The sequence below is a fragment of the Lutra lutra genome, chromosome 7, assembly GCF_902655055.1.
Source record: "Lutra lutra chromosome 7, mLutLut1.2, whole genome shotgun sequence".
Taxonomy (NCBI): domain Eukaryota; kingdom Metazoa; phylum Chordata; class Mammalia; order Carnivora; family Mustelidae; genus Lutra; species Lutra lutra.
The window spans coordinates 36,928,383-36,951,138 of NC_062284.1; the positions used below are offsets into that span (position 1 = coordinate 36,928,383).

The 22,756-nt window shown below is 36.6% G+C and overlaps 1 protein-coding gene across 1 annotated transcript in view; it reads right to left on the bottom strand.

Moving 5' to 3' along the window:
* Positions 1-21,322, bottom strand: part of DNAAF4 (dynein axonemal assembly factor 4) — a 57,903-nt gene extending 36,581 nt beyond the window's left edge. Inside the window, exons 1-4 of the mRNA XM_047738185.1 lie at positions 20,921-21,322; positions 20,425-20,572; positions 16,221-16,354; positions 4,216-4,447 (exon numbers count right to left, since the gene is read on the bottom strand). Of these exons, the coding sequence (XP_047594141.1) occupies positions 4,216-4,447; positions 16,221-16,354; positions 20,425-20,572; positions 20,921-21,043 (637 nt within the window). The 5' untranslated portion in view covers positions 21,044-21,322. The remainder of the gene's footprint in view (positions 1-4,215; positions 4,448-16,220; positions 16,355-20,424; positions 20,573-20,920) is intronic.
* Positions 21,323-22,756: the final 1,434 nt, after the last annotated feature.

Here is a 22,756-nt window from a genome sequence, read left to right on the forward strand (position 1 = left end):
CTTCCATCCAATTGTTTACTGGGTTGTCTTCTTACATAGGTATTATGTACATATGTACATAACTGTCTCACTGTGTAGTGAAGCAAGAGTCTACTTTCATTTGTTTCCATAAATGTATCCTGACCTGTTCCTTTCCCCATTGAATTACCTTGTTACCTTTCATTAAAATCACTGAACCATACTTGTATAGATTCATTTCTGGTCCCTGTACTCTGTTGTTTTGAACTTATCCTTGTCCTTTCACCAATTCCATCTTGTCTTGATTATGGTAGCTTGATGCTAAGTCTTCAAATGAGGCAGTGTGAGCCCTATATCTCTGCTCTTATTTTTAAAAGTTCCTTTGACCATCCTCGGTCATTCACACTCTCATATAAATTTTAGGATCAACTTGTCAATTTCTACAAAAAGCTTACCAGAATTTCTAATGGATTTACATTGAATCAACAGATCAATTTAAGAACAGACATCCTAACAATATTGAGTTTTCCAACTCAGGAACATGTTGTATCACTACATTTACTTAGGACTTTAAAACATCTCTCAGCAATTTTTTGATAGTTTTCAGTGATATGGTCTTTCATTTCTTTTGTTAAATTTATTCCTAAGTATTTTCTCTTTTAGTGCTACTACAAATTAATTAAAATTTAATTTTCCAGTTGTTTGCTGCTGATAACATTTTAAGTGACTTTTATAGCCTTATATCATGAGACTTATCTAAATTCAGTTATTAGTTCTAGCAGTTATCCTTCAGATTTCTCAGGAAATCCCTATCAGGAAATACACAATCATGTCATCTATAAATACAGTTTTACTTCTTCCTGTCTAATCTTTATGCCTCTCATTTCTTCTTGTCTTAATGTAATGGTTAGGACTTCCAGCATAATGTTGAATTGAAACAGTGAAAGTGGAATACTTGCCTACTCCTGGAACTACAGGACAAGGCATAGTATTCATCAATAAATATGAAGCTTACTATACATTTTTTGTACACTCTTACTCACCAGAGTAAGAAAGTACCTTTCTATTCCTAATTTGTTGAGAAATTATTTTCATAATTGGGTGTTGGGTTTTATCAAATGCCTTCTGCAATAGAGAAATGGTCATATGTTTTTTCCTTTACTCTGTTAGTACAGTTATTACATGGAATGATTTTCAAATGCTAAACCAACCTTTAATTCCATTATCCATTTCAATCAGTCAAAAATTCTCTAGGCTGTGTGAAAACATGACTATAGTTGTTTAACCAAGGATGGGTTTATTTTCTCACTTAACAAGCTTGAAAAAAGATGAGTCAATGCAGAGGTATCATCTTTCCAATGTCATTAATGTCCCAAGCTCTTTCTTCTCCCCCTATTCCATCATTCTTAGGGTATGTCTTGCCTCGTTGTGGTTTTAAAATAGCTAATGAATTTTTTGCACTGACCTTCATCTTAGGTAGGAAAAGGAAAGGAGAAGTAAGCAGTAAGGAGTAATACTTTTCTATAAATCTTTAGCAGATTTCTTCTTGCATTTCCTCAAAATTTGTCACCTGGCTACATCTAGTTATACAAGAGTTTGGGGAAGTGAGTTTTGCTTGGCTTTGTTTTGTTTTACTAATTTAAAATGACTTTGTAAAAATTTCAATGTGTGCTTTTTCTTTTCTTTTTTTAAAATTTTATTTTATTTTTTCAGTGTTCCAAGATAAAGCGCTTTTTCAATGTGTTCCCTATTTCTTAATAATAAAAAATTTCAAACATATATAAAAGTAGACAGAATAATTAATTGTCATGCATTCATAACCTGCCTTCAATTATCAACTCCTGGCCCATATCACTTCATCTTTATTTCTATCTACTTTCACATACTATATTATTTTGAAGAGAATCTTAGACATCAAATACTATACTTTCAATCCATAAATATCTCAGTAGGTATCTCTATGAGATAAGGGCTTTCTAAATCTAACTACAATTACATTATCACATCTTAAGGGAAAAAATGTAATTATTTTTTAATTTCTTCAAATATCCAATTGGTATTTAAATTCCTAAAAGGCAAGGTTTTTAGCTGAACACATTTCTTCTGTCCCTTCCCTGAAACCATGATTCTGTTAGTAAAAAAGAAAGGGAGAATATATATTGAGAAGGAAATCTGCAGCACCTGCCACACCATTTGCATTCTGTATATAAAAAATGGCTTATCTAGGGGTGCCTGGGTGGCTCAGTGGGTTAAGCTGCTGCCTTCGGCTCAGGTCATGATCCCAGGGTCCTGGGATCTCTGCACAGTGAGGAGCCTGCTTCCCTTCCTCTCTCTCTGCCTGCCTCTCTGCCTACTTGTGATCTCTCTGTCAAATAAATAAATAAAATCTTTTAAAAAAAAAGTGGCTTATCTATTATATTATTGTAATAGTGTATATAAAAGTGGCTTATCTAATATATTACATATACTCTTATTATACATTATGAGTCTTACTTGTTGATGTGCCAAAAAATAAGAGTATAATAATCCAAACTCCAAACATTTAAGTTGATTTTTAAAATCACATAAAATCTTATCAAATTTTTTTGCCTGTTAAATCACCTTAGTATAAAATATTAAGCAGTTTTCATCAAAATGACACTGCTCAATATTTAAGTTCTAGGTCCAGAAGAGTATGAAGGCTACAGCACATTTAATTCCTCTGCCCTCAAAGACACCTAGCTTCACATTAAGAGATAAAATTAGTGGGGTGTGCCTTATATTAGCGGACTGGTAATTAAAACTTCTGAAGTTTTGCTACTTCATAATTAGTAATACTTTGGTTAAGCACAAACCGATTCATTTTTTTTTTAAGATTTTATTTATTTATTTGACAGAGAGAGATCACAAGTAGATGGAGAGGCAGGCAGAGAGAGAGGGAAGCAGGCTCCCCGCTGAGCAGAGAGCCCGACGTGGGACTCGATCCCAGTACCCTGAGATCATGACCTGAGCCGAAGGCAGCGGCTTAACCCACTGAGCCACCCAGGCGCCCCCAAACCGATTCATTCTTGAAAATTACTGTAAGGCTTTGGGATGCTCAATAACAAACATTTAAAAGGTAATACTTTTCCAAACCAGGATTATATACTTTGTGTACTTTTTCCCCTAACACATTTCTGAGTGAAAACATCTTCCTAATACAAACAGTCAGCTAAAATATGTTATGAATTAGATAATGAACATGGTTAATCTGCCTATCTTACCTGTGTAGCAGTATAACACAGTGGTGGTCACCTACTCTAAAGCCTGATCACCCACGTCCAAATTCTGACTCTGCCATTTATTAGCAGTGTTACTTTGGGCTAGTAAGACTCTCTGTGCCTTTTCTCACCTGGAAAATGGGGATAAGCATGGTTCCTAACTCACAAGATCATTTATTGACTTTCCAACACACTAGATCTTGAGAGCTTACAGTAGTAAAGACCTAGAGTACAGTAGTAAAGCCTAGAGCATAGGTTTCAGATGCAGAGAGATGTGGGTTCAAATCCCACAGGTTTACTTATTGGGTAGTTTTTATCTTTTCTGAACACCTATTTCCACTAAAATAAGAATAGCAGCACTTATCCCAAAGTGTTGTTGTGACAACTGCATGATACAACCAATATAATTGCCTGGCATAGGGAAATCACCCAATAATTGCTAATTATTATTATTACATAGTGATTTTACAACAAAATATTCCATTACTAAAGATGCTAAATATTCCCAAAACAAAGTTTACTATTCTAAATTCAGATAAAATCAAACCCTTAGCTTTCAATAAAGAAATATGTGCTTTTACCTATTTCTGAACACATCAGGATCAAAGGCCAGAGGAGCCACTATTTGCTTACGACTAAATTTGTGTAATAGTATTCATGTTCCTCAATCATATGAAGAAAATGGCTTTTTTAAAAAATATTTTACTTATTTGTCAGAGAGAGAGAGAGAGAATGAGAGCACAAGCAGGGGGAGCGGCAGGCAGATGGAGAAGTAAGCTCCTATGAGCAAGGAGCCAGATGTGGGGCTCTATCTCAGGACCCTGGGATCTGAATCATTGCTCACTCTCTCTTGAAAATGTCACTACTTCCTAAAAGAAGAAATAAATCTTTCACCTTAGCCTCTATACTATAGTACTTATTCTCAATATGCCAAAATAATGACCTAATATTATAAATAGATTACGGAAAAAAAAGTAATGGACTCACTTTCCCAGAAAATATAAAGAAATCATTGTACCTTTTGTGGCAAGATTTCTAGATGCTGCAATTCTAGTAAGGCTTTTATGTTTTAATTTGTTTCTCTCTTCTCCAACTTGCTTTCCTTGTTCACAGAATTTCTCTTCTCTCTGAATTCTTTTTTGTTCTTCAGCTTTTCTTTGACATTCTTTCCAGGCTTCCAACTCTTTAGTTGCTTTTAGTCGTTCATTTTCTTTCATATTTTCTATTTTTTTCCTCTCCTCTTCTTCAATCTATAAAAATTACAATTATAAAACCTTAAAACATGCAAAAAGTAATATTTTAAAAATAAGAAATTTATTACAATAATTAATTAGTCTTACCTCTAAGCTCTTATCATTGTATCTGTAGCAGTAGTAGTAGTAGTGAATAAAAACTTAAAATGGGAATGGTAAATGATTTAGCATGTCATGGAATACAGGTTTTAGTTCCAGATTTACTATTAATTATTAATACAATCTTGAGCAATCATTTTCTCTAGCCTCAGTTTACTCACATGTAAAATGGGGGCAGGCATTCAATTAAATGATATCTAAAGGCTTGGTTAAAAAAACATTTTCTAAAAATCAAGTCAGTTCTCCCAAAATTTACATGCACACAAATTTGCCTTTCTTTTTTTTTTTAGATTTTATTTACTTATTTGATAGACAGAAATCATAAGTAGGCAGAGAGGCAGGCACAGAGAGATGGGGAGGAAGGCTCCCCACTGAACAGAGCACCCAATACGGGGCTTGATCCCAGGACCCTGGGATCATGACCTGCGCCAAAGGCAGAGGCTTTAACCCACTGAGCCACCCAGGCGCCCCCACATTTGTCTTTCTACTTATGCCAGTGTTCTCTTGTCTTGGGACTGAAGTTGTGCCAATCTTCACCTTAAGGAATGAGGGAATAGTAAGAAAGGAAATAGGTAGGATAAACTAGTAAGTGTGTCTCTGGTGGGTTTGAACTTTGAATGCTGCTGCCAACTGCATTTGCAATAGCAGTTATTTGAAGCTTCCGCAAGAAAAGCTAATTATCAGATGAATTTGGAAGCAGTACATTGTACAGGAGTGTGCTAACTTTTTCTCCTTTCCCAAACTTCCTTCATATGGGCAAGGAAAAAACCCTGTGAAAGAGCAACTGGTTGGTGTATATGATTGACTCTACATATCTGACTTTCCTGTGGTAAGAAAAATATTCTCACCTCTATCCTCTGGAGAAGCAGTGTCTAACAGAACTTTTCTCAGTGATGGCAATGTTTTGTGCTATTCAACACAGCAGCCACTCACCACATATGGCTAATTAAGAACTTAAAATGTGGCCGATGTGACTGAAAAGCTAATTTTCTTTTTAGTTTCATTGATGTAAATTTAAATTAATTTACATTTAAATAGTACATTTAACACAGCTCTAGAATAATACATTGGGATGAAGTTTCCTAGATGCTGAATTACTTCAGGATACAAAATAAACATAGGTATGAAACTGCACTAAAGAAGTGTTCTGTAGGGGCGCCTGAGTGGCTCAGTGGGTTAAAGCCTCTGCCTTCGGCCTGGGTCATGGTCCCATGGTCCCATGGTCCCATGGTCCTGGGATTGAGCCCCACATTGGAGCCTGCTTCCCTCTCAGCAGGGAGCCTGTTTCCCTCTCTCTCTCTGCCTGCCTCTCTGCCTACTTGTGATCTCTGTCTGTCAAATAAATAAATAAAACCTTAAAAAAAAAAAAAAGAGGTGTTCTATAATATCTGCATGACCTAATACCCTGTTCTGGAAGACTGTTTGTTATTTTCCAATTGGTCTGTGGAACACTGACTTTAAAATAAGCCTCACAGATTACTGAACAGGAGTTTCCTATAGTCCCAGAATTGCACATAAGGCCAAAACTAAGCACAAAAGATAATAACTTTTACATATTCTAAGTTCAGAGAGTTGCCAGTGAGCTGCCAATAGGTTGGGCCAGAAGAATCTGTGGCAATGAGCCAGACTTTAATTGCCTGACAACAGGGCATGATGAGCTGTCAGTGTTAGCCAGAGGCAGCCACAACCTAAAAGAAGATGACTTCACCCAGTTTAATGATATGTTTGCTTTTTTTCCTGCTTCCTCTCTGCCCCAACAGATGGAAGAAGGGAAAAGTATGTAGATTCAGAACACCCTCAGTCCCTCATAATCCCTACAAAGGGAGTGAATTTTGAAAAGCTTTTAAAAATGTGTAACACTAAGTCTTAATTACCAAAAATTAGACTGTCCTTATACCAAAAAGTAACAGGAAAATTATGATATTATAGTAAAGACGTAATTAAGAAAACTATACACACACACACACACACACACAATTTATAATAAGCCAAATAAGAAACAAAAAAGGTCTAACCCTTCAGGGACTAAAAAGGAAGAGGAGGGACCAAAAAAGGCTTCACTGAATAGGTGACAGACTAGAATGAAGAGAAAAAAATGAAGAATACCACAAAATTCATTATAATAAAAGGAAAAAGACTAACTATGTCAAAGAAAAAGATAAATATTAATCCTTGAAATTCTTTTATTAAAAAAATACAATATAAGAAACATAGCACTTTTTAAAGGAGGACTGTACAGTAACATAAAAACTCAGAAAGCTAGAAAAATAATCATCACATATGAAGAAACTGGATTTTAAGAACTCTGTGCTACTAAAAACAAGAAGGATGCCATTAAGTGTGGATTATTATTTTAATATAGACAGTAAATGTAAATAATAGGAGGATAAGAACAGGTCCTAAACCAGTTTCCTGAAAAGGGGAAATCTTTTAATTTGGAATGAATGTCTGCTTCATTAAGTCAATGTTCTTTATAAGCAAATCTCTATTATGAATTACATGTACAAATCATAAATAAAATATTAGCAAACTGAACCGAGGGAAATATTAAAATTATAATACATCTGGATCAAATAGTGCATTTCTTATTTACAATATTAGGAAGTCAAAAGAGAAAAACATTATGATCTTAGTACATGCCAAAACATCAGTTGATACTAGGAATAAAAGAAAAATTTTAGCTTAATAAAAGGACTCTTACAATGTCACACTTCACGGTGAAGCACTAGAAATATTTCTAACAAAGTCACTAAAGCCACTATGTTTAATATCTTATCACTTTCCTAGAGATCATAACCTATATAACAGAATTTTTAGAATAAATATAAATTTCATGTATATTTAAAAATTATACATATGAATATATCTATTTAAAAATAATATATCTAAGATCTAATATATCTATTTAAAAATAAATATAAAAATATGAATACTGATTGTAAGTAAATAAAATTGTCATTATTTGCAAATAATATGGTAGATTACGTAAAAGAACTGAAATAAGAAACTGACAAACAGAACTATTAGAAAAGTAAGTTCAGCAAGGCAATCATATAAAAGATCAACTTTATATGAATTCATAAAAACTAACTATTCTACAAACTGGCAATAAACAGGAAAATACAATGAAAAAAACCATTTCATTAGTAATTGATTTAAAAAAACATTCAAAATGCTAAGAATAAGCTTAACAAAATATGAGTAAGTCCTAGATGTATGTTAAATAATTTTGCTGAGGGGACACCTGGGTAGTTCAGTCGGTTAAGCATCTAGCTCTTGATTTCGGTTCAGGTCATGATCAGGGTCATGAGACTGAGTGGCATGGGGCGTGGAGCCTGCTTAAGATCCCCTCTCTCCCTCTCCCTTTGCCCCTCCCACCACTTGAGTGCATGCTCTCTGTCTCTCTAAAAAAAAAATAATAATAACAATAATTTTGTTGAGGGATAAGTCCAAATAAATGGAGATAAATGTCATGTTCCAGGAGGAACATGTAATATATTGTATTAATGTAAATATATTGATATTCTGAAAATTAACGTATAAAGTCAATGTAGATCTAGTCAAAATACGAAGAGAACTTCTTAGGAAGCTTGTAATTGAATGTAAAATTCACCTGCAAAAAAAATGTACAAGTTTTATAGAGGCATGAAGGGGTTGGCAATTCCCATACACAAATATCAAGTATAAAGCTGGACAAATCTATCAAAAAGAACCATTTCAGAACACTGGAAACTAAGCAAAGTCAGCCTGCAAATTGAGAAGTGTTTGTTCTAGAATAAATGCTAAAGATACAGGTAAGAACAGTGGGATGTTGTGTCCTTCTGCCTGTGGTTGCTCCCAACAACCCAATGTGAGCCTAAATAATGAGAATGGCAGTTCTGTCAACATGAAACTAGCAAAAAGAACCTAATAGCTTTGTTGGCAAAAAGGGTGCACTCATTTCAGGATGGGGGGAGATGAAAACCCATGCTTTGGGTGGATAAAAGTGATAGACTTTTTGGGAATGAACAGGGAAAATTTGAAGTTGGAGTCTGAAGTTGAAGTCCTGGTTAATGTGAATGTCTGACTAGTCAGAAAATTAACAGAAAGATCATGTAAATAAGAAAACCATAGAAGGTCTATGATAAGCTTACCATACAACTCTGGCTAAACAGAAAGCTATGTATTTGTTGGGGAGACAAATGAAACCATGGCGGGCACCTGGCTGGCTCAGTCAGTAGAATATGTGACTCTTGATGTCAGGGTTGTGAGTTTGAGCCCCACTTTGGGTGTAAAGATTACTTAAAAATACTTAAAATACTTAATACTAAAAAATTACTTAAAAATAAAATCTTAAAAAAAAATGAAGCCAAGGAAGGGTTGAAAACTGGCTCCTTCCACAAAGGAGACTAGACTGACTTCACAATTAAAGTACAGGCAACAGGGGCACCTGGGTGGCTCAGTGGGTTAAAGCCTCTGCCTTCAGCTCGGGTCATGATCCCAGGATCCTGGGATCGAGCCCCACGTCGGGCTCTCTGCTCCGAGTCAAAGGTGGAGTTTAAAAAAATATATCAGACACTAGAGACCTTTAAAGCCTCTGATACCCACAGCCACAGCTAACATTAAACATAGCAGCCCTATTAAAATAAATCGACACCCTAACAGTCTAATAACCTCAGTTTCTACTACCTGATACATGTCTAGCTTTCAATCAAAAATTGCAAGACAAGCTAGAAGGCAAGAAAAACACAAACATAAAGAGACAATAACCAACAGAACCAGACTCAGATATAACACAAATGTAAGAATAATCAGACATGGAATTTAAAATAACTGTTTGGTAAGAATTCTAATGGAAAAGTAGACAATATGCAAAAATGCCAGGTAAGAATATCTCTTTTTTTAAAGGTTTATTTATTCTAGGGGGAGGAGGGGCAGAGGGAGAGAGAATCTCCAGCAGACTCACCACTGAGTGCAGAGTCCAACTCCAGGTTAACCCACAACTGTGAGATAAGGACTTGAGCCAAAATCAAGAGTCAGATGCTTGAGCCACCCAGGTGTCCCAGGTAAAAGTATCTTAAAGTATTATCTCCCACATGTAGCTATATATCATTCTAATAATGAATTCCCTTAAGAAAGAAAATTAAAATTCAGTCTAAAGTTTAATAAATATAGTTTTAAATTTTTTCTTGAAAGTTATAAACTTCTGAAATTATTTAGTTATGTTCTATGGAAATGGGAATCCAGTGTTTAAAAAGATAGACATCTGTTACAGCCCAAACTAAAATGTAGTTCTCTTCTGTGAACTAAAACCATGGTCCCCAAATCCATATGTTGAAATTCTTACCCTCAAATGTGACAATATTAGAGATAAGACCTACAAGGAGGTAACAGATGTCAGATTATTACAGATGTCAGAGATTACTGCCTTTTATGATGTTACCACATTAATAGCTAAAGTTAATTTCTCATATGCTTAGAAATTTGTGAGATTCACACCGAAAATCAGTACATTCCTGTTAGAGCAAAAAGAAATTAAAGTAGGAAAAATGGGGTGCCTGGGGACGCAGTCAGTTAAGTATCTGACTCTTGGTTTCAGCTCAGGTCGTGATCTCAGGGTCATGAGATCAGAGTCTGCTTAAGATTCTCTCTCCCTCTCCCCTTGCCCCTCCCTGTTCACATGTGCACACACACATGCACACGTGCTCCCTCGTGCTCTCTCTCTCTCTCTCACACAAATAAAGAAATAAATCTTTTTTTAAAAAAAAAGTTAGGAAAAATAACCATAAGAAGGTAAGTATTGCCCTCTTTTAAAAAAAGTTTCTTTATTATGAAAAAATATGTGTTTATTATTGGGAGAACACAGAATATACAAAAAAATTACTAGTAATTTTATCATCCATTCATTTTTAAAATTATGAAAATAACACTGTAAAGTCTCAGGATGTAGAATCAATATAAAAAAATTAGTTGCATTTCTACACTAACAACAAATTATCAGAAAGAGAAATTCAGGAGAAAATCCAATTTACAGGGGTGCCTGGGTGGCTCAGTGGATTAAAGCCTCTGCCTTCGGCTCGGGTCATGATCCCGGGGTCCTGGGATCGAGCCCCGCATCGGGCTCTCTGCTCGGCAGGGAACCTGCTTCCTCCTCTCTCTCTCTCTGCCTGCTTCTCTGCCTACTTGTGATCTCTGTCTGTCAAATAAATAAATAAAATCTTTAAAAAAAAAAAAAAGAAAATCCAATTTACAATAGCATCAAAAAGAATAAAATACTTAGGAACAAATTTAACCAAAGGAATGAAAGATCTGTACACTGAAAACTATAAAATATTGCTGAAAGAAATGAAAAAGACACAAATAAATGGAAAGATATTACATGTTCATGGATTGGAAGAATTAATATTGTGAAAATATCCACACCACCCAAAGTGATCTGGAGAGTCAATGCAACCTCTATCAAAATTTCAATGTCTTTTTTCACAGAAATAGAAAAAAGAAATCCAAAATTTATATGGAAACAAAAAAGATTCTGACTAGTTAAAGCGATCTTGAGCAAGAAGAGCAAAGCTGGAGGTATGATACTTTCTGATTGCAAACTATACAAAGCTATAATAATCAAAACAGTATGGTATTGCCATAAAAAAACAGATACTCAGATCAATGGAACAGAACAGAGAGCCCAGAAATAAACCTATACGTGTATGATCAATTAATTTTTGACAAAAGTCCTAAGAATGTACGATAATGAAAGGATAGTCTCTTCATTAAAAAAAATGGATAGAAAAAAATCGACAATCAGATACAAAAGAACAAAACTGGATCCCCCACCTTGACCATATAAAAAAAATCAACGCAAAATGGATTAAAGAGTTGAATATAAAAAACTGAAACCTAAAACTCCTAGAAGAAAACATAGGTGGTAATCTCCTTGACATTGGTTTGGCAATGACTTTTTAGATTTGACACTAAAAGCAAAGGCAACAAAAGCAAAAATAAGGCGAGATTACATCTTCAGAGCTTCTGTACAGAAAAAGAAAACAGCAACAATATGAAAAGGTAATGTACTGAATGGGAGAAATATCTGCAAACCATATAACCAACAAGGGGTTAATATGCAAAATATAGAAAAACTCATATAGCTCAGCAAGAAAATAAATAAAAACTTTAAGGTGGGCCAAAGACCTGACTAGTCATTTTTCCAAAGAAGATATATAATAGACTAATAGAGAAACATATTTAAAGTAAACAAAATCACTATCTCCAAAAGGTGTCTACATTACCATGCCATGTTCACTGCAGTATTATTCACAATAGCCAAGATATAGAAATAACCATTTTTTAAAAGATTTTATTTATTTATTTGAGAAGGGGAAGGGGACAGAGGTAGAGGGAGAAGCAGACTCCCTGCTGAGCAGGGAGCCAAACGTGGTGCTCTATCCCAGGACCCCAAGATCAAGACCTGAGCTGAAATCAGATGCTTAACTGACTGAGCCACCCAGGCACCCCTATAGAAACAATCTTAAGTGTCCACTGGTGGGTGAATAAAGAAAATGTGATATGCAGTGTGTATACACACACACACACACACATTACACACACATTTTTAAAAAATAGGTATCCATTTATTTTCATGTGTAATAGGAAAAAACATAACTAGCACATAAGATTGATGGCAGGATATGTTGTTTAGCATAAGACTAAAGTTTGAAATAAGTAAAATTAAAAAAATATGTTGAGCAAAGAAAATATTAAAGAAGAAAAGAACAGGAGGTCTCCAGTTACAACAAGAATTGTGGAGGTGGTACATGAATACCCGGAGTTTGGGACTCACTCTCCAAGTTTTGAGCCAGAAGCTGTGCTCTGTTCTGAGACCCCTAAGGGCTCTACAGGGTGACCCTCCTGGTGCTCAGAGCCCAGGACATCACCATAGGAGTGTGTGGTGGATTCAGACCACCCCAGGGAGGAAAGTAGGTTTTGTTTCATTTGTTTATGCTCTACAAGACATCTCAGAAGTTAAAAAGCAACAAAAGTGGTTTTCCTTAAAAGAGAAGAAGAATCTTCTAGGTACAGCCTTGAGGAAGCAATAGTCACAGGGAAGCCTGGGTTGGAGGGTCTGAGTGGGACACAGCTGGGTGGGGATAAACAGGGAGGTGGAAGGGACACCCCAGCACTGTCCTGGAAGAGTGTGCACAAGTGTGGGGTTTGTGTACACAGCCCCAGTCAAGGCTGTAGGAGGAACACTCACAGCTCCTGTACCCTGTTTCCCAGCATACAACTGGCACTTAATGCCGAATCACTGTGGCACTGGGAGGAGTGCCAGAAGGCAGGGCAGAGGGGTGGCTAGCGTCCCTGGTATATCAGTGTATACCAACCTCTTCTCCTGAACATTATGCTCATTATATACACACGCATACACATATCTTATGTATATATTATATATAACATATGCATAATTTATATGAAATATAACATGATATCGTTTACACATAGAATTTTTTTTTCAAGTTGAATTCATGGAAACAGAGCAGAATGGAGGAGGTCAGGGGCTCCAGGGCAGGGGAAATGGGGAGAAGCTGTAACAGGGTATACATTTTTAGCTGTAAGTAAGTACTAAGATCAAATGTAAGGGTAACTATATGAAGTGATATATGTATTTTTTAATTCCATCAAACATGTATTTTTTATTATGTTCAGTAAGCCAGCATACAGTACATCATCAGTTTTTGATGTAGCATTCAATAATTCACTAGTTGCATATAACACCCAGTGCTCATCATAACACGTGCTCTCTATAATACCCATCGCCCAATTACCCCATCCCCCTACTCTCCGCCTTTCTGTAACACTCAGTTTGTTTCTTGGAGTCCAGAATCTCTCATGGTTTATGTTCCTCTCTGATTTCTTCCCATTTAGTTTTCCCTCCCTTCGTGATATATGTATTAATCAACTTATCTATGGGATTCCTTTCACAAAATATATGTATATCAACAGTTCAGATTATACACTTTAAATATATTACATTTTTGTCAATTATACGTCAATAAAACTAAAAAGTAAAATACTTAAAAGTAAAATAAAAGCCACCATGGCAGCACTTTGAAGGAAAAACAAACAAAAAAATGTATTTGATCTGCAAAACTTCTCAATAAGAAATATCAGAGATAATAAAGGTATAAAATAAAATTCAAAAGGAATAGTGATACAAAGACTGAGTACACTAACAACACAATTAGGTGTCTTGTGATGGTAATAACTGTTAATAACAAATAAGGTAAGAGAATGAAGATTTCACATATAAAGAATAGGTCAAAGGAATTAGAACAGGAGATACCAAAACACAGAGCCCTAAGAATGGTTTATAGGGAAAATGTTAAACATGCAAAAGCAAGAAGCAGGATTATGAGAAAGTAAATAGGGTCAATAGTGCTGATGTGCTTTGGAAGGGAAGAAAATGCAGAAAAAGGAGGGGTATGGGGGATATAAAAAAATGCTAGGAACATGAACATTACTATTAAAAAATAGAATTAAAAAAGAGCCAAGCAGTTCCTTGTGGTTTCTGTACATTGTACACACTTCCAATAATGAGGGCATCTGGTTCACTGATAAGAACTTTTTAAGACCCTATAGTATAACCTAGACGATTTCAGAAAGCAACTCATGCCTCATCTGCATGATTATACAAAGTTGTTTCACAGTTTGAGATTTCTGGTTTCAAGTTTATGAAAATGACAGAAGAAAGTACTTCAAATTTCATCTACCTAGGTTAAAAGTTCAGAGCGTAAAAGTGTTGTAGTAATTCCTCTGAAGAAGAAAACAAAACAAAATAAAAACTCAAAAGAAAAGAGGGCAATCTACAAAACAAAATAGTAAAGACAGACAAAGCAAGCAATAGCAGTCAAAACTGTCAGACAAAGAGAGCATGCGTCAGAAGATCAGTTTGGCGTCAGTATTCCAAACTTTCACTAATCACCTCAAAACCCATAGCTCCACCTCAATCTCTTTCCCTCTTGCCTCCTTCACCTGAAAACAAAGGATTCTTTTAACTGTCTGTGTCCTTAAGAATTTTCCTAATTCTGTTATTCCTATTCCTGCCCTCTAGCGTCCAAAGATAAAATATCCTGCTCTTAGCTAAGACTAATTTTTTCACCTGTTCCAACCTTCATCCCACCTGTTCCATCATCATCATCAATCCCCTCCTTTGGTTGTATTATCAATTTCTCCCTCTTTACTAGCTTTCTTCTTCAACATATAAATATGCTCAGGTTCTTCCATCTTAAAAATACAAAAGCTCTGCTTCCACCCTGCAACCACTCCATACTCATTAGCCAGAATGAGCTTTTCCAACAGACAAACCCAATTAACTTGATATTCTTGCTGAAAAATCCCTAAAGAGTTCCCCATTACTTTCAGAAAGACTTTCAAGATATTAAAATTTTATTTCCAACCAATAAATATTCCCTCACTGGGCCATATTCTGTCATGGACTTATCTGTCTTGTAATCATGGACAAACTATCTGTAATTTCTCCATTTAATCCTCAGATACCTGTAACTCATTCTCCAATATGCAAAATATAGAAGAACTCCTATAACTCAGTAGCAAGAAAATAAATAAAAACTTTTAACTTGTAAAAAACAGAATAGATAAATTTATAAAGACAGAAAGTGGATTAGTGGTTGCCTGGAGCTGGAGTGAGTGGGAGAAATGGGGAGTGACTCTTAACAGGCACAGGGTTTCTTTTAGGGTAATGAAAATGTCCTAAAATTGTGCTGATGGTCACACTTCTCTAAATATTATCAACTAATGAATTGTAAGCTTTACATGGGTGAATTATATGGTATGTGAATTATATCTCAAAAAATATATTGCCGGGGCGCCTGGGTGGCTCAGCAGGTTGAAGCCTCTGCCTTCAGCTCAGGTCATGATCCCAGGGTCCTGGGATCGAGCCCCGCATCGGCCTCTCTGCTCAGCAGGGAGCCTGCTTCCTCCTATCTCTCTGCCTGCTTCTCTGCCTACTTGTGTTCTCTGTCTGTCAAATAAATAAATAAAATCTTTAAAATATATATATTGCTAATTAAAGCTTTAACTTGAGGGGAACCAGAGTGGCTCAGTCAGTTAAGTGTCCAACTCTTGTTTGCAGTTCAGGTCATAATCTCCGGGTAGTGAGACTGAGTCTGGCATCAGGCTGGGAGTCAGAGTCTGCTTGGGATTCTCTCCCTCTCCTTCAGCTCCTCTCCCTGCTTGTGTGCTCTTGCTCTCTAAATAAATAAATCAATCTTTTTTAAAAAAGTTTTAACTTGGAAGCCTCAACAGTTAAAAAGATATTAATATGTCAGTGTTCAGTGTTCAATCTAGGCTCTTCTTGTTTTAAATAATCATATCCATTTTTCTAAGATTGAAAAAGAAGTAAAACACTTTCACCATAGAAAATTATAATTTTTTTACTCCCTTGGAAATAGAACATTCTCCCTGAGACAAGTAAATCTATTATCTAACCTTTATACTCTCCACTTTCATATAGATTTTTAGGAACACATGGAAGTAATAGAAAGCCTCTATAACATAGTAAGTCCTATAACCAAAGTATAAATAAAGAAGTGAGGAAGTACAGTGATTGGAATAAATTATCCTTACAGAGTTTACTATTACCTCTTTAATGAGAGAACTTTCCCATCAATCTGCAACTTACCTTCATCATAACATTTAGTGCATATTTTTGATCTTCTCGCCTTGCTGCTGCTTTTGCTTCTGTAGCTTCTTTTGCTCTTTCTTGAGCTTGTAAAATAGATTTCTCCCTTATTCTTTGCATCATCTCTTTGTCAACTAAAACAAGAAATATCACTAAATTAGGATTATGATGAGTGTTTTATTTAGGAGAAAACTGCTTAACACCCTGATCCAGGATGCAATTTGGGCAGGGGGTGGCAGAGGACAAATTCACATGGAGAAGTGAAAGAATTTCTCAATATTAAACTGGCCAAGAAGCTAACATTAAAAGGTAAGCAGGCAACTATAACAGCAATTATTTACTACAGAGGTAGAGAAGGAGAGAGAAAGAAAATATGAATGAGAGAAAGTGGGAACAAGAAGAAGGGTGAATCAGAGTGAGAGGGGAAACAATGAGGACAGGGAGAGGGACATAAAAGGGAGAGGTGTAATGGGAAAAGAGAGGGGGAAGTGGTAAAGAGAGGGGGATGGGACAGGATGGAGGGAAAGAGTACACATTTATCCTTCTCCCTCTCTTTCAGGAAACCAAGGATATTTGCTTATAAACCTAATCACAATAAATCATCACTATGAGGTCTCCTAGAAGAGAAGATGAGATTTGTTTTGTGATAGTGTAATAAATCCTACAATTTCGAAGTAGTGAGTATAAAAGATAAATGTACTTCATAATATAAATGTCTTCGTGATACTTGTTGATACAGCTATTGTTTGTTGCCTACATTCATGATGGAAGGGAATGCTAAATTTCAGTTAACAGTTAAAAAAAAAGTCTGGATTGCACCAACTTGCAAGTTGGTGCAACCACTCTGGAAAACAGCATGGAGGTTCCTCAAAATGTTGAAAATAGAACTACCCTATGACCCAGCAATTGCACTGCTGGGTATTTACCCTAAAGATACAAACGTAGTGATCCGAAGGGGCACGTGCACCCAAATGTTTATAGCAGCAATGTCTACAATAGCCAAACTATGGAAAGAACCTAGATGTCCATCAACAGGCGAATGGATAAAGAAGATGTGGTATATATACACAATGGAATACTATGCAGCCATCAAAAGAAATGAAATCTTGCCATTTGCGACGACGTGGATGGAACTAGAGGGTATCATGCTTAGCGAAATAAGTCAATCGGAGAAAGACAACTATCATATGATCTCCCTGATATGAGGGAGAGGAGATGCAACATGGGGGGTCGAGGGGGTAGGAGAAGAGTAAATGAAACAAGATGGAATTGGGAGGGAGACAAACCATAAGTGACTCTTAATCTCACAAAACAAACTGAGGGTTGATGGGGGGAGGGGGGTTGGGAGGGGGGTGCGATTATGGACACTGGGGAGGTATGTGCTAAGGTGAGTGCTGTGAAGTGTGTAAACCTGGTGATTCACAGACCTGTACCCCTGGGGATAAAAATATATTATATGTTTATAAAAAATAAAATTAATAAAAATTAAAAAAAACAAGTCTGGAATTTTAATTTTCAAAGAAATTGCCTTAAAAAGGAAAAGGAAAAAAGATGCATGGAATTTTTACTAATTCAAGATCTTAACTAGGCCTTAGGACTGGAAGTAAGTCTGAAACTTCTCCCAACCCTCCTCCTGTTTAATAACAGAGTGACAGACAACTGGACCAGATTCAAGGATAAAGGTCGCTAAAAGAACCTACTTTCACATTGAAAAATAATGAAGAGTATACCAAGACAAAACTTCAGAAGAAAATTAACCTATTATGTTCTGAAAAATGAGGAAGACGTGGCATATAGACTGGAGTTTCACACACTTCATGTGAGAAACAAAATTGTTAAAAGAAATAATTTCACTGAGTTGCTATGTAACTGAGTTTGATTTCTAAAGGAATTTCAACCCTGGTTTTTGAAGTAAAATCAATGCTCATTACTTATTACATAAGCTAGTTTTAAGACTGTGTTGATCAATCTAAATCAGAGTCGGCACACTATGCCCGAATCTAAACTACTGCTTGTTTCCTCTAGCACACAAGCGAAGAATAGTTTTTACATTTTTAAATAGTTGAAAAATCAAAATAATACCTTGAGACATATAAAAATTTGATAAAATTCAAATTTCGGTGTCCATATATATATATTGTCTATTGGCTGCTTTTGTGCTACCATAGAAGAACTAAGTAATTGTGACTGAGACCATAGGGCTCCTAACATTCAAAATACTATCTGGTCCTTTACAGAAAGAATTTGTTAAACCTTGGTTTAAATGGTCAAAGTTTGGAATGGATGACCATATTACCATGAAAGAGAAGACTCAAGCAGTGTGCATTGAAAGCAGAGTTATAAAATAGAGAGGAAGATCATGATTAGGAAATAAAATTCTCTTCCCACTCCTGGAAAAGATAGCCAAGCACATTAAGAAGAGAATTTGACATAGAAGAAAGTGTCATGTAGGGAAAAGTAACAGGTTTTCTGACATGATTCTTCTTTCTCTCTCTTTTTTTTTTTAATTTATTTACTTGTCAGAGAGAGAGCGCACGAGTGAGAGAGAGAGAGAGAGAGAGAGAGCACACAAGCAGGGGGAGCAGCAGGCAGAGGGAGAAGAAGGCTTCCCGCTGAGGAAGGAGCTCAATGTGGGACTCGATCCTAGAACCCTGGGATCATGACCTGAGCTGAAGGCAGACGCTTAACTGACTGAGCCACCTAGGCATTCCTTGATTCTCCTTTATATCCTAAAAAGTTGGCAGACAAAATATTTCCTGGAGAGAGACAGAACACACACACAAACATTTAAGTCACTGGTTCTCAAGCCTGGTCAGTCATCAGAATCACCTGCGGTCCCACCATTCCCAATCTGTTTATTTTAAAATGAACCATTATAAAATAGATGATGGTTCTGGTACCATCTTACTTTAAAATTAATATCATCAACAAGAACTGAAATAAATTAAAGTGTTTACATCTGATCTTAGGTAAGAAGTCAGACCACCCTGGGTGTGTTTCACGACAGAGTCCCAGGCCCCATCTCAGAATTACTGAATCACAAAGGAAAGAATGAGTAGGACAGCAAAAATGTAGTTTTAAAAACTCTTCAGTTAGTCTGGAACCCACTAACGAGCTAAGGTAACCTGGCTATGGTAATCTACCTTAACCAGTATTTTCTGAGCTGAATACTAGACTTTAGATAAAAATTCTACCTGGTCTTGGGGATTACAAAATTAAATTCCACTGCAAGGTATCAAGAAAGAATTATTATAAAGGATTGCAGGGTGCCTATCTGGCTCAGTTGGAAGAGTATGTGACTCTTGATCTTAGGGTCATGAATTCAAGCTGCAAGTCAACTGTAGAAATTACTAAAAAATAAATTTAAAAAAAGAAAAAAAAAGCCTGTGATCTCCCCATTGTCAGTAGTTCCTACTCGAGACTTAATGCCAGAGGCCTAAGAGAAATTTCAGGCAGTAGATATAAAGCCCTAGAATACAGGACAACCAGAACAGGGAGGAAGGAAATAAAGGCAAAGCAGCAGAGGGCAATTACTCAACCACAAAGTCAATTGTGGCAGAAGAATAGAGTACTCGTTAAGAGTACAGAGAACAGAGGATCTCGGCTTTGCACACTATAATCCCTGGAAAGATTTTCCCACTCACAGAAACTGATTTGATTGGTCTAGGGTGAGTTTCAGATATTCGTATTATTTTAAAGTTTTGTAGGTGATTCAAATATGTAGCCAGGGTTAAGAACCACACCTTTAGCGTCAAATTGCTAAAGCTCCAGTTCCAGTCTGCCACTTATTAGTTGTGGGACCTGTGCCAATTATTCAACGCTCTGTGTCTCAGTAGCCTCACCTTAAAAAAAAAAAAAAATGGGGATGGGAGGGAGGTATCCTAAGTAATAGGTTGTTCTAAGGATTACCGATGTGTTAATGCCTAATACAAAATAAGTGTTCAATAAAGATCATACCAAGAGGCCTTATCCTCTGAGAATAAAGCTCACATCTGTTTGATAGCTATTATAAATGTGTTCTAACTTTTGAATTATTCAATCTTTATGTTATTTAAGCAGCAGCTGAAGCACTATGTCATTTAAATCATGCTCAAGTTCCTATTTTTTCTTCTATAAGAGAAACAACTGTTCTGAAAAAAAATTTTTTTAAGGTATAAAATATAAAAAGCACAACCAGATGAACATCTTTTAATAAAAAACTTACCTCCTGACACAGAAAGGGTCTCCCACATGGCCACTTCTTTTTTATATAATGTGAATACAATAGTGTCATTCCCAATCTTGGCTTTGCTGTTTTCATCGTCTATGGGTGCATAGAGAAACACTTCAAATAGAAATGGAGAAAAGTTGACCTATTCAGACAGGAGTAAACAGAGGTTAATTTAGTTAAACAAAATAAAGACACAGCCGTTAAGAAACAAGTGATAGTGGTCCAGATCCCTTTTCTTAAATTCCTGCTATAAATTTATCCGAATAACAAGGCGTATGAAGAAACCCTGGATAAAAATAATCTCTGGTCTGATGACATCTTTCAAAGATGAGGTATCATCTCATGAGATTCTACTTAAAAAAAAAAAAAAAAGAATTAAATTTTAGGAGGCTTATTTGCAAGAACGCGCCTGTGGCGTATACAGAGCAGCGCTCTCAGAAGCTTGGGACCACACCCCCGGGGACACGGCAGGCACAACTCGAATTCCTACCTTCAGATAGTTTTCTGTGCAGAACACGTCCGCGTCTCTGACGCAGACGCCCCGGAGAGGCACAGAGATAAACACCGCTGTCTTTGTCTGCTGCCAGTTGTAATCGCTCACCTGCAGCGGCATCTTGGGAGGTGGCTGGACTGGAGGATGCGGATGGTTAGGACTAGCGCGGCTCGGTTGCTACGGCAACCGGGGTTACCACGCACCAGCCCTTCCGGGTCAGGCCGGCCAAGGTGCCCCGGCTCCCAGCGTGCCCCGGGCGCGCCTCTGAGACCGCCTCACAAACTCCCCTCGTGACTGCCCGGGCTTCTTGGAGCGGGCGGTAAGACTACTTCTGTGGCTATAATACGTTCCCTGAAGCTTGAATGAATCATCGAATAAATAGGTCTTCCTTTAAGAAAAGAGCTTTGCTCTTGAGGATGCAAAAAAAGAACAACAACAACAAAGAGTTACGGTGGAGAGTGACCTGACCTGTGAGAAGCAGGTGCACCGCCCCTGCGCCTAGCAGCCCTGACCTTTTGTTCTGATGGAGGCTGTCAGAACATCATTTGGTGTTCCTGTTTTGGAAATTTCTTGGCCGTACAGAGGTCCTGGCCTGGGAATTTGGCCTTAACTATTGCAATGCTCCAAATCCTGTTAACTGTAAGGCCTCCAAAAGATCAAATGTAGGGTTCCCTACATGGTTTAAGACCTGGAAAGAAATGGCCTTATGACTCAAGTGACAAATGCTTGGCTGCAACTCAGCTGTAGGATAGCTTGGATTTACACGGATACATTTTACAATTGCTTAAGAAGACAGAACCTTAGCTCTGGAGTGACCTTGAAGGTGATGTAGTTCATCCTGCATATTTAAGGAATTTGACACCCACACACTTAACCCCACTGCCATTTAGATTAATGGCAGAATAATGATTAGAATCCTGTTCTCTTAACTCCCATTCCAATAATCCTTCCCTAGGGGCTTTCTCTAGATTCAGCTTATAAGTTACTGAATTTGATGTTTAAAAAAAAAAAAAAAAAGAACAAAACAAGGGGTGCCCAAGTAGCTCAGTCCGTTGAGTGGCTCTTGTTTTCCATTAGGGTCTTGATCTCAGGGTGGAGAGAGCAGAGAGGCCTGAGCTGTGTGTTTGGGGAAGAGTCTGTGTGAGTTTCCCTGCCTTTCCCTCTGCCTCTCTCCTCTCTCTCTAAAATAAATAAAATCTTAAAAGAAAAAAAAAAGGACAGAGTGAATTTACCCAAATTTAAGCACCTATGAACTACTTGCCACCTAAGGATTTGGATTTTAAACTTTTTACTTTTGCAGGCCACTAAAACAAATTTCAAACCTCCTGAAAATACTTGGGAGAAAAAAATATATATCCTCTTTTCCCCCAAACAGGCTACCCCTTAGTACCTTATCTAATTTTGTCAGAGGTTCATCATCTCAAGGTTCTGTAACTTTGACTACTGGGAGCCATTCTTAGACTTCTTTTCCTTTGTCCTCACTTTTGGCATTTTCTTCCCTTTGATTCTATTCTTACTTTTACCATTTTGTTTCAGACTTTCTTGTGTCTTCAAAAGAGAGGATTTATACATTTCTTTCATGTAAAATTTTAAAGGCTAGATTCTCTGACTATATAAAAAGTGAGATAATGTATGTATGGGAGATAATGAAAGGGATACTTTTTGTCATTTGGGGCTTTACAAAAAAATCTATTAGCAACCACTTTGTTAAGCACATACACTTCTCTGCAGTTAAATTGTTCTCTGGACTACCATAGCCTTACTAAATTTTCTACACTCTGAATGAATTCTCTTTTTAAAAAACTTGATAAGTTTTATTACTGAATCATTGCA